Genomic DNA, 12,239 nt, shown 5'->3' with positions numbered 1-12,239 from the left:
GTCATGGGAACAATGCACCTGTTGCTGAGTATAAAGGCAGGTGCTTGGAGAGCTGGCAGTACTGGACAGGACACAGGAAGGATGAAAGTTCTGGTACTCTTTGCGCTGCTTGCAGCTGCCAATTGTGAGAAGGTCTTCATTGGGTAAATTCATCTGTTTAAACTTTGTAAATAAATATACCTACATAAATGATGTTTCTCTTTGCAGATTAGTACATTAAATCCGAGAGATTCTACAGTTAGTTGTACACTAGTGAACACAATGCATCAATGGGCCATCACATTTTTGTATCAGGATCGCAAAAAAAGATGACTTGTAATGACATGGAATTATTTAGTCTAACCTCTGAGAAACTTGAGTGTTTACTAGCAATTCACCATAACCACCATGTGACTTCAAATATATTGTTTCCCTGATGAACTGAAAGATTTATATAATTTTGTCATGCCTTCCTTCCTTCCTACACAGAGACCAGGTCATCAGGGTCAATGTGGAGTCTGAGGAGCAGATTCTGCTTCTGCGTGCTCTGGAGCAGGACACATACTGGGATGTAAGTATAATACAAACAAGAGTGTAATATACTTGGTTTAGACCCATTAACAGTCATGTTTCCTGCTGCTAACCATGGTGTCCGTCCCTATTCACTACGTCATTTAACACTCCCTTCTCCTCTTCCAGCTGGACTTTTGGCTCCACCCTGTGAACACTGAGGTCCCTGTGGACATCCGCGTGCCCTACTCCAGCCTGTACGCTGTCAAGGACTACCTCCGTGCACATAACATCCAGTTCTCTGTCATGATCAGCAACCTGCAGGTCAGTCACTGCAAAGCCCAGGAGGCTGCTGAGGGGAGAACGGCTCATAATAATGGCCGGAACGGAGCAAATGGAATGGCATCAAACACCTGGAGACCATGTGTTTGATGTATTTGATACCATTCCACTAATTCCGATCCAATCATTACCACAAGCCCGTTCAACCCAATTAAGGTGCCACCAACCTCCTGTGCTGCAAAGTCTCTTTCCACAGCCATTGGTGGCCATGAGTCTGGCAAGTGAGACTAGTCACTGCTCAGCTCACTTCCGCCATCTACTGGGAGTTCTGAGAAATTACATTTTATTTGAATAAGGTAATATTTTAATATTCAAGTTCCTCGGTGTCCACCTCATTAAGGATCTATCATGGCCCATAATCACCAACGTAGTCATGAAGAGGACACAACAATGCCTCTTTTCCATCAGGTGGCTGAAAAAAGGTGTTATGGACCCCCAGATCCTCAATAAGTTCTACAACTGCGCCATTGAGAGCATCTTGACTGGCTGCATCACCTCTTGGTATGGCAACTGCTTGGCATCCGACCACAAGGACACTACAGAGGGTAGTGCGTACGGCCCAGTACATCACTGGGGCCAAGCTCCCTATCCGGACTATCTGCATTGACCCTTTTTGCACTAACTTTTTTTGACTCATCACATTCGTTGCTGTTAATGTTTATTATCTGTCACTTTATTCCAAGTTATATGTACATATCTACCTCCATTACCTCATACCCCTACGTTACCTCGTACCCCTAAGTTTTATTATTACATGTTATTACATGTTTTACTTTTCTATTATTTCTCTATTTGTTTCTTTCTCTCTGCATTGTTGGAAAGGGCTCGTAAGTAAGCATTTCACTGTCAGTCTACAGCTGTTGTTGGAAAGGGCTCGTAAGTAAGCATTTCACTGTCAGTCTACACCTGTTGTTGGAATGGGCTCGTAAGTAAGCATTTCACTGTCAGTCTACAGCTGTTGTTGGAAAGGGCTCGTAAGTAAGCATTTCACTGTCAGTCTACAGCTGTTGTTGGAAAGGGCTCGTAAGTAAGCATTTCACTGTCAGTCTACACCTGTTGTTGGAAAGGGCTCGTAAGTAAGCATTTCACTGTCAGTCTACAGCTGTTGTTGGAAAGGGCTCGTAAGTAAGCATTTCACTGTCAGTCTACAGCTGTTGCTTATTTGATTGTCTACAGTTGCTGGTCTACCGCCATTGACTGGTCTTTGTCAGTACAAACACTAATTCAAATGACATTTAGAGATAATAACGAGCTCATCCACTGTTTGAGAGAGTTGTATTCTGGTTCTCTTGTTTAAAGATAAATAACATACTGATTATCAGATTTGAAGATGTACACTTTTAGAAAAAAAAGGTGCTATCTAGAACCTAAAAGGATTCTCCGCCTGTCCCCATAGGAGAACCCTTTAAGGAACCCTTTTTGGTTCCAGGTAAAACCCCTTTGGGTTCCATGTAGAACCCATTCCACAGACCTGGAACCAAGAAGGGTTCTACCTGTGTCATGACTGTCGTATGAAAGAGACCAAGGCACAGCGTGCGTATCGTTCCACATCTTTATTTCTATGTGAAACTATGCAAGACAGACAACCTATAAACAAAAACAACAAACCGTGACGAAGAGGTGCTACATGCATAAACTCAAAATAATCTCCCACAAACACTAGTGGGAAAAACCACTTAAATATGATCCCCAATTAGAGACAACGATGACCAGCTGCCTCTAACCTAGAACCAAACATAGAAATAAATAAACTAGACAAACCCCCCAGTCACGCCCTGACCTACTCTACCATATAAAAATACAAGCTCTCTGGTCAGGACGTGACAGTACCCTCCCCCACCCCAAAGGTGCGGACTCCAGCCGCAAAACCTGAAACCAAAAGGGAGGGTTGGGGGGGTGTCTAGTGTTGGTGGCGGCTTTGGTGCAGGACGAAGAACTTTCTCATCCCGCGGATCCTTCCGCATCTGAGGCGGTTCTGGTGCGGGACGAAGAACCCTCTCATCCTGCGAACCCGCCAGCATAGGAGGCGACTCTGGTGCAGGACAAAGAACCCTCTCATCCTGCGAACCCGCCAGCATCGGTGAAGGCTCCGGGCTGCCGACCGTCGCTGGAGGCTCCGGACTGCGGGCCGTCTCAGGAGGCTCCGGGACTGCGGACCGTCTCAGGAGGCTCCAGACTGCGGACCGTCTCAGGAGGCTCCAGACTGCGGACCGTCTCAGGAGGCTCCAGACTGCGGACCGTCTCAGGAGGCTCCAGACTGCGGACCGTCTCAGGAGGCTCCGGACTGCGGACCGTCTCAGGAGGCTCCGGACTGCGGACCGTCTCAGGAGGCTCCGGACTGGGGACCGTCACCGGAAGCTCCGGACTGGGGGACCGTCGCCGGGAAGCTCTGGACTGGGGACTGTCACCGGACTGGGCAGGCGCACTGGAGGCCTAGTGCGTGGAGCCGGGACAGGTGGCACCAGACTGGTGACACGCACTTCAAGGCGAGTGCGAGAAGCAGGTACAGGATGTACTAAACTGGGGAGGCGCACTGGAGGCCTGATGCGTGGGACCGGTACAGGTGGCACTGGACTAGTGACACGCACCTTAGGGCGAGTGCGAGGAGCAGGCACAGGACGTACTAGACTGATGACACGCACTTCAGAGAGAGTGCGAGGAGCAGGCACATGTTGTACTGGGCTGTGGAGGCGCACTGGAGACCTGGTGCGTAGAACCGGTGCAGGATATACTGGACCGAGGAGACGCACCGGAGACCAGGAGCACTGAGCCGGCACAACCCGTCCTGGCTGAATGCTCACTTTAGCCCAGCAAATGCGGGGCGCAGGGACAGTGCGCACCGGGCTATGAATGCGCACTGGAGATACAGTGTGCGCATCACCGCATAACACGGTGCCTGACTGGTCACATGCTCCCCACGGTAAGCACGGGGAGTTGGCTCAGGCCTCAACCCTGACTCCGCCAATCTCCCCGTGTGCCCCCCCCCCCACATTTTTTTTTGGAGCTGCCCCTCGGGCTTCCGTCGTTGCCGTGCTAGTTCCTCGTATTGTCGCCGTTCCTCTCTCGCTGTCTCCGCCTGCTTCCATGGCAGGGTCTTGTCCCCTGCCATTACCTCCTCCCAGGTCCAGGATGTCCTCCACTCTCTTCTCTCCCAGGCCCAGGATCCCTGCTCCTCCTGGGCACGCTGCTTGGTCCTTTGGTGGTGGGAGATTCTGTCACGACTGTCGTATGAAAGAGACCAAGCGTGCGTATCGTTCCACATCTTTATTTCTATGTGAAACTATGCAAGGCAGACAACCTATAAACAAAAACAACAAACCATGATTAAGCGGTGCTACATGCATAAACTCAAAATAATCTCCCACAAACACTAGTGGGAAAAACCACATAAATATGATCCCCAATTAGAGACAACGTTGACCAGCTGTCTCTAATTGGGAATCATATACGAAAACCCCAACCTAGAAAAAAGAACCTAGAACACAACATAGAAAATGTAAATTAGACAAAAACCCAACATAGAAAAAAGAACCTAGAACACAACATAGAAAATTTAAACTAGACAAAAACCTCAACATAGAAAAAAGAAACTAGAACCAAGCATAGAAATAAATAAACTTGACAAAACCCCCCAGTCACGCCCTGACCTACTCTTCCATAGAAAAATACGAGCTCTCTATGGTCAGGACGTGACAACCTGGAACCAAAAAGGGTTATCTTATGGGGGACAACTGAAGAACCCTTTTTTGTAAGCGTGTAGCTAATAATGATGAAAGCCAGGTTTTGGAATATAGCAGTGAATGTAAAATGCACTTTTATATAGTGAGTGACACCGTTTGGGCACCACAGTAATACATAACTCAGTTGGTTGCAGTGTTGGGGAGTAGTGATCTAAATGTAGTTCAACTAGTAATTTAACTACATTTGGCAGTAGCTTGGTGATAGTTGAACTAAATTGAAATATTGGTAGTGTTTTTAGTAGTTAATTACTTTTTTGCCATGTAGCGGTGTAGCTAACTACTGGAACTACAATTCTCTCTTGTTGGTGTTTAATAGGCTAAATTACACATTGTTAACATCTGACTCCAGAGGGATCTTTTCTTGCAATTTGTAGTCTATGATATTTCAGATTTAGATATGCTAATTTTCCACAAAGTAGTTTGAATGTAGTGAACTACTTTCTCAAAGTAACTTTAGTCAAGTAAACAATATTTTTCTTAAGGGTCACTTAACTTCTTCCAGTTTGAAGTAATTGGTAGCTTGGTAAACTATACTTTCAGAATAGCTTCCCCAACACTGGTTGGTTACAATAACTGACAGTAATAACTGTTAGTAATAACTGTTAGTAATAACTTGATTGGTATTGTCATTGTTTCAGGAACTCCTGGATGAGGAGAAGGCAGAGATGGAGGAGAACAACATGAGGGAGCGCAGCTCCAAGAGCTTCAACTTTGGAGCCTATCACCCTCTGGAGACGGTGTGTTGCACAAACAAACACACACACACGCATGCACGCACACACGCACACACACGGACGCACACACACACACACACACACACACACACACACACACACACACACACACACACACACACACACACACAACGTGAACACCCACTCACTCACATATTGTAGCTTCAAACTTGCATGGATTTCAAATTGCACCGTCATCAATTTGACATATGCATCATTCTCATTGCAGAGTTGATATTGTACTGAGGATATAAAATACAGTAATAATGTGATGCGTAACATGTAATCTATACTATAAACATCTTATAACATACATTATGTTGAAACTATCCTGATGTGCTTTTCTCTTTCCAGATCTACAGCTGGATGGACGGCCTGGTGGCTGCTCACCCTAACCTAGTCACCAAGGAACAGATCGGAACCTCCTATGAAGGCAGGCCCATGTATGTCCTGAAGGTATGTAGATGCTTACACCTGTTTGTGTACAGTTAATGGAAATACAGTCTTTTTTTTAGAGAGAGAGCTGTAACTTTATATACTTGTATGTTTGTATGTGTGCTGGCATGTGTGCATGTGCATGTGTGTGTGTGCGCGCGCTGTATGTGTGTGTGTGTGTGTGTGTGTGTGTGTGTGTGTGTGTGTGTGTGTGTGTGTGTGTGTGTGTGTGTGCGTGTATGTGTGCATGCATGTGTGTGCATATGTGTGTGTACCCGCACGCATCAGTGCTCCCTAAGAGCTGAATGAAACAAGACCATAACACATCTGTCCTCTGTTGTAGTTCAGCACGGGTGGCGACAAGCGTCCTGCCATCTGGGTTGACTCTGGTATCCACTCCAGAGAGTGGGTGTCTCAGGCCACTGGGGTGTGGACGGCCAACAAGGTGAGAGAACACCTGCTCTCATTCCAAGAGAAAAACCAGACTGCTATTGTATTCAGAATTAACACCAACACATTATACAGAAAAACAACATTCCAACACTGTGTGTGTGTCTCACAAATACATGTTATTGTTCTTCAGATTGCCAGTGACTATGGTACTGATGCTTCCCTGACCTCCCTCCTGAAAACCATGGACATCTACCTGCTGATTCTAGCCAACCCTGATGGATACGTCCACAGCCACACCAGTGTAGGTGTCGTACCATATGCAGTGCTATAATGCATCTATACTGTGGGCTACGTCAAGTCCCACAGTAGTGTAGGTACCTCCTATAGATGTAACATATAGGCCTATACATACCTAAATGCTGTACTACATTACAGCTATACAGTTAAGTGTAAAGTGTGACCTTTCATCTGTTCACCTCAGTTTGGCTCAATGTAGAGTAATATGAGGACAATCCTGGTTGTGCTACATGGTATACCAGTATAGTGTTTACTGAGTTAGAGTCCTCATGGTATACCAGTATACTGTTTACTGAGTTAGAGTCCTCATGGTATACCAGTATAATGTTTACTGAGTTAGAGTCCTCATGGTATACCAGTATAATGTTTACTGAGTTAGAGTCCTCATGGTATACCAGTATAATGTTTACTGAGTTAGAGTTCTCATGGTATACCAGTATACTGTTTACTGAGTTAGAGTCCTCATGGTATACCAGTATAATGTTTACTGAGTTAGAGTCCTCATGGTATACCAGTATAATGTTTACTGAGTTAGAGTCCTCATGGTATACCAGTATAATGTTTACTGAGTTAGAGTTCTCATGGTATACCAGTATACTGTTTACTGAGTTAGAGTCCTCATGGTATACCAGTATACTGTTTACTGAGTTAGAGTCCTCATGGTATACCAGTATAATGTTTACCACGGGGGACCAGTACGGAGAAAAAAGTTATGAAATGTATGCATTCACTACTGTAAGTCGCTCTGGATAAGAGCGTCTGCTAAATGACTAAAATGTAAATGTAAATGTACTGAGTTAGAGTCTTCATGGTATACCAGTATACTGTTTACTGAGTTAGAGTCCTCATGGTATACCAGTATACTGTTTACTGAGTTAGAGTCCTCATGGTATACCAGTATAGTGTTTACTGAGTTAGAGTCCTCATGGTATACCAGTATACTGTTTACTGAGTTAGAGTCCTCATGGTATACCAGTATAATGTTTACTGAGTTAGAGTCCTCATGGTATACCAGTATAGTGTTTACTGAGTTAGAGTCCTCATGGTATACCAGTATAATGTTTACTGAGTTAAGAATATTGTGTCCTCATGGTATACCAGTATAATGTTTACTGAGTTAGAGTATTGTGTCCTCATGGTATACCAGTATAATGTTTACTGAGTTAGAGTATTGTGTCCTCATGGTATACCAGTATAGTGTTTACTGAGTTAGAGTATTGTGTCCTCATGGTATACCAGTATAGTGTTTACTGAGTTAGAGTATTGTGTCCTCATAGTATACCAGTATAGTGTTTACTGAGTTAGAGTATTGTGTCCTCATGGTATACCAGTATAGTGTTTACTGAGTTAGAGTATTGTGTCCTCATGGTATACCAGTATAATGTTTACTGAGTTGGAGTATTGTGTCCTCATGGTATACCAGTATAGTGTTTACTGAGTTAGAGTATTGTGTCCTCATGGTATACCAGTATAATGTTTACTGAGTTGGAGTATTGTGTCCTCATGGTATACCAGTATAGTGTTTACTGAGTTAGAGTATTGTGTCCTCATGGTATACCAGTATAATGTTTACTGAGTTGGAGTATTGTGTCCTCATGGTATACCAGTATAGTGTTTACTGAGTTAGAGTATTGTGTCCTCATGGTTCACAGAACCGTATGTGGCGCAAGACTCGCTCCAAGAACCCTGGCTCCATGTGCCGTGGTGTCGACCCCAACAGGAACTGGGATGCTGGTTTTGGAGGTGGGTATCACGCCTCATTTTGAAAACCTATAGATCATGTAATGTTACATTCCCGTACCAGCTTTGGAGGTGGGTATCACAGGTTGACTGTGGCATACATTTCCACAGCTGATAGTTTCCTTTCCCAGAGATGAAGTTAGTGAAAAGTATAATGTTATGAGAAACACTTTATGGTGTGGAGACAAACCTTTCCTTCCCATACCTTTTTGTTGTATGCAGAATAACCTGTGTCCATCCATGTGTCTTTATGTGTCTATTTCTCCAGGACCCGGTGCTAGTACCAACCCCTGCTCTGACTCGTACCACGGCCCGTCTCCCCACTCTGAGATAGAGGTGAAGAACGTTGTGAACCTGGTGAAGAACCACGGCAACTTCAAGTCCTTCATCTCCATCCACGCCTACTCCCAGCTGCTCATGTACCCCTACGGATACACCTGCAATGATGCGCTCCACGCGGCTGAACTGGTAACATACCACACCACACACACTCACACGTACATACGCACACACATTCATGCAAACACATGTACACACACACACTAATCCACTGACTCTCCTGTCTCTGCTGCTTTCTGGTAGGACTCTGTGGGCAGGTCTGCAGTCCAGAAGCTCAGCTCTCTCCATGGAACCACATATAAGGTTGGCAGCATCTGCAAGATCATCTGTAAGTATTCAATACTTATACTATAAGTGGCTCCAAGTGTTTCAATGAAGTTGGTTTGTCATTAGATGCGACCCACCAGCCAGAACTGGAATACACAGCATGGTAGTTCAATCCAATACTTTCATTAATATGTGATTTCTCCCCCCTCCAGACCAAGCCAGCGGAGGCAGCATCGATTGGTCCTACGACCTGGGCATCAAGTACTCCTTTGCCTTCGAGCTGAGGGACACCGGTCGCTATGGTTTCATCCTGCCAGCCAATCAGATCATCCCCACTGCCTCTGAGACCTGGCTGGCCCTGAAGGACATCATGGAGTATGTCCGTGACCACTCCTATTAAGTCTCAAACCCACCCAGCGCACAACCTTTCCTTCCAAGGCCTGAACTCAGTTAAATAAAGAATTCTAGGTCTGGAAAAAATGTCTGTGTTCATTGAACTTTTTGTTAAATTGATAGAATAGACTATTGATGGAATAGACTATTGATAGAATATAGACTATTGATAGAATAGACTACTGATAGACTAGGCTATTGATAGAATAGACTATTGATAGAATATAGACTATTGATAGAGTATAGACTATTGATAGAGTATAGACTATTGATAGAATATAAACTATTGATAGAATAGACTATTGATAGAATATAGACTATTGATAGAATATAGACTATTGATAGAATAGACTATTGATAGAATATAGACTATTGATAGAATAGACTATTGATAGAATAGACTATTGATAGAATATAGACTATTGATAGAATAGACTATTGATAGAATATAGACTATTGATAGAATATAGACTATTGTGTCGTGTCTTTGGCTATGCCGGATTAAGTGATATGACATGCTAACCTACAAAATTCTTTCTCTAATTAATATTACCTGATTAAGCTAATCATGTAAATGTAATTAACTAGAAAGTCGGGGCACCACGGAAGAACGTTTATAGAGCCGTTATCTTCCGAATAAACTTAAAATACTTAGTCATATTTTACATCGATAGCAGTCAATATTAACCCTTATCTTATTTTCAGTCTCGTAATGAAAGTAGTAAATTCTTGGCTATCTTCACGAACCCAGGCTAACAAGTTGAATCAGCAATACAAAATTGGGTTTAATTATTTATTTACTAAATACCTAAACTAATCACACAGAATTACATATATACAAATGATGTCATACAGAAAACGTCCTGGTGGACGGAACCTGTATCATGGCTGGTTACACAAAGGAAAGGGGGTTGGGCTTGAATGAAAGAGCGGGAAGACTTAGGAACGAAGAAACAGCAGCTATGCTATCGTAAATACATTATCTTATGCATTCTAAATTACCAACCATTTGGAAAAGGAAAATGCAATAAATATTTACTCTGAGCTGCGCTTCGGTAGATTGGTCGTAGATGCTGGCCGGGTTGGCCAACAGATCTTCCTGTCCTCGGAAGAATGTCTCTGGTGGTAAATTGGATACGTGGTGGTATCTTCGTCCGTCTGTTAGACTGGATCCGTCGTCCGTCCTTTCCTAGCCCCCGTCTACAGCGGCCGCTGCTAACTCAACGGCTAGGAAGTATCACTTCTGTAGTGAATAAGCTCAAAGTTCATACCATTCGCCACCAAAGCTCACGCCGAGGTTGGCTTAGTTCTGTACTTGACATGTGTGTCCTTCTAACGTAGAGGCGGCAGACCTCACGTACTGGAACAACGTGGTTATCTTTTCGTCAAAGGCTTATATAGTGGAGAGGGGGTGGATGTGTTTCATCGTTTATAACCCCTCCTCTTCACAGGGGTGGACCACTGATCAAGCAGGGCACTTTCCTTATGAAAACCCAAATCTCTCATTTGGAAGCTAAAATTACATTTGATCTCCTAACAAACAATTTCAATATCAAACATTTCAATTGCATAACAATTCCATGTTACTCTGATAACTAGAGGGTGTATACTTTCTCAGGTACAGTTTATGTCGTCCTGTCATCAGTCATAATGTCTCAGATGACAACCGAACTGACATACATACTCATTACGTTCCCAAGCATATTTCCAACTGGTTTTATTACCAAAATATGGTTCCTTTTCCCCATTTGTTTGATGTTCCCAGACTCTCTATATTTAACACAGACTATTCAAGTCCTTCAGTAGGGTCAGAGAGGGGAAGGGAGAAAGGTATTTATGGGGGGGGGGGGGGGGTCATAAACCTTACCCACAGGCCAACGTCATGACAATTGATAGAATAGACTATTGATAGAATAGACTATTGATAGAATATAGACTATTGATAGAATAGACTACTGATAGAATATAGACTATTGATAGAATAGACTACTGATAGAATATAGACTATTGATAGAATATAGACTATTGATAGAATATAGACTATTGATAGACTAGGCTGTTGATAGAATAGACTATTGATAGAATAGACTACTGATAGAATAAACTACTGATAGAATAAACTACTGATAGAATAAACTACTGATAGAATAGACTATTGATAGAATAGACTATTGATAGAATATAGACTATTGATAGAATAGGCTACTGATAGACTAGGCTACTGATAGACTAGGCTATTGATAGACTAGGCTACTGATAGACTAGGCTACTGATAGACTAGGCTACTGATAGACTAGGCTATTGATAGAATAGGCTATTGATAGAATAGACTATTGATAGAATAGACAAGTAGCTTAATCATCGTGAAGAAAAAAAAGCTGATTTGCTGTCCGTCCATGGCGCTGGGCTCTGTCCATGGCGCTGGGTGGCGTGCATGGCGCTGGGCCCTGTCCATGGCGCTGGGCCCTGTCCATGGCGCTGGGCCCTGTCCAAGGCGCTGGGCCCCGTCCATGGAGCTGGGCCCCGTCCATGGCGCTGGGTGGCGTGCATGGCGCTGGGCCCCGTCCATGGCGCTGGGTGGCGTGCATGGCGCTGGGCCTCGTCCATGGCGCTGGTCAGTACAGAGGAGCAGTAGGAGCTGTACAAGGCAGTGGATCAATAGGCAACACTAGATGGCACTGTAATACAATATGGCAAATACGTTATGTACCTCCATACTCTCCATATTACATCTTTACTCCTCTATTACTACATCCACTTTTGGACTTATAAATGAATGATATACCCATTGATTCTTGAAGAATATAACTTATAAATGCCACATGATCTTAGTTCAACAGTTGTACCCAATCAAAACCCATAATACAAGCTTTTACTTACGCCAATCTTTGTAAACAATGTAAATATAAACAAACACTGTATCGCCTCAAAACATGGTTAAGACCAAGATTCAATCGGATCAAGCATTAACGGACGATAGCCGACACCCGCATAGCTGATGTTTGATGGCGTCGGAGGTGGAACTGTGATGGAGCTGTCAAATCAGTGAGCAGTTGCTCTTGTGATCATT

The 12,239-nt window shown here is 43.8% G+C and overlaps 1 protein-coding gene across 1 annotated transcript; it reads left to right on the top strand.

Annotated features, from left to right (window-relative positions):
- The first annotated feature begins 73 nt into the window (after positions 1-73).
- On the top strand, positions 74-9,237 carry cbpa2 (Carboxypeptidase A2). The gene is made up of 11 exons (NM_001140879.1): positions 74-143; positions 469-550; positions 679-813; positions 5,210-5,308; positions 5,660-5,761; positions 6,084-6,185; positions 6,324-6,434; positions 8,083-8,173; positions 8,439-8,638; positions 8,753-8,837; positions 8,989-9,237. The coding sequence occupies exons 1-11, from the start codon at positions 82-84 to the stop codon at positions 9,174-9,176; spliced, it is 1,257 nt and encodes a 418-aa protein (NP_001134351.1). The 5' UTR covers positions 74-81; the 3' UTR covers positions 9,177-9,237.
- Positions 9,238-12,239: the final 3,002 nt, after the last annotated feature.

Source organism: Salmo salar, chromosome 10 (assembly GCF_965601325.2).
Source record: "Salmo salar chromosome 10, fSalSal1, whole genome shotgun sequence".
NCBI classification, from domain to species: Eukaryota; Metazoa; Chordata; class Actinopteri; order Salmoniformes; family Salmonidae; genus Salmo; species Salmo salar.
Note: the sequence above shows the minus strand (reverse complement) of the source record. Positions and strands in the feature narration are given on the sequence as shown.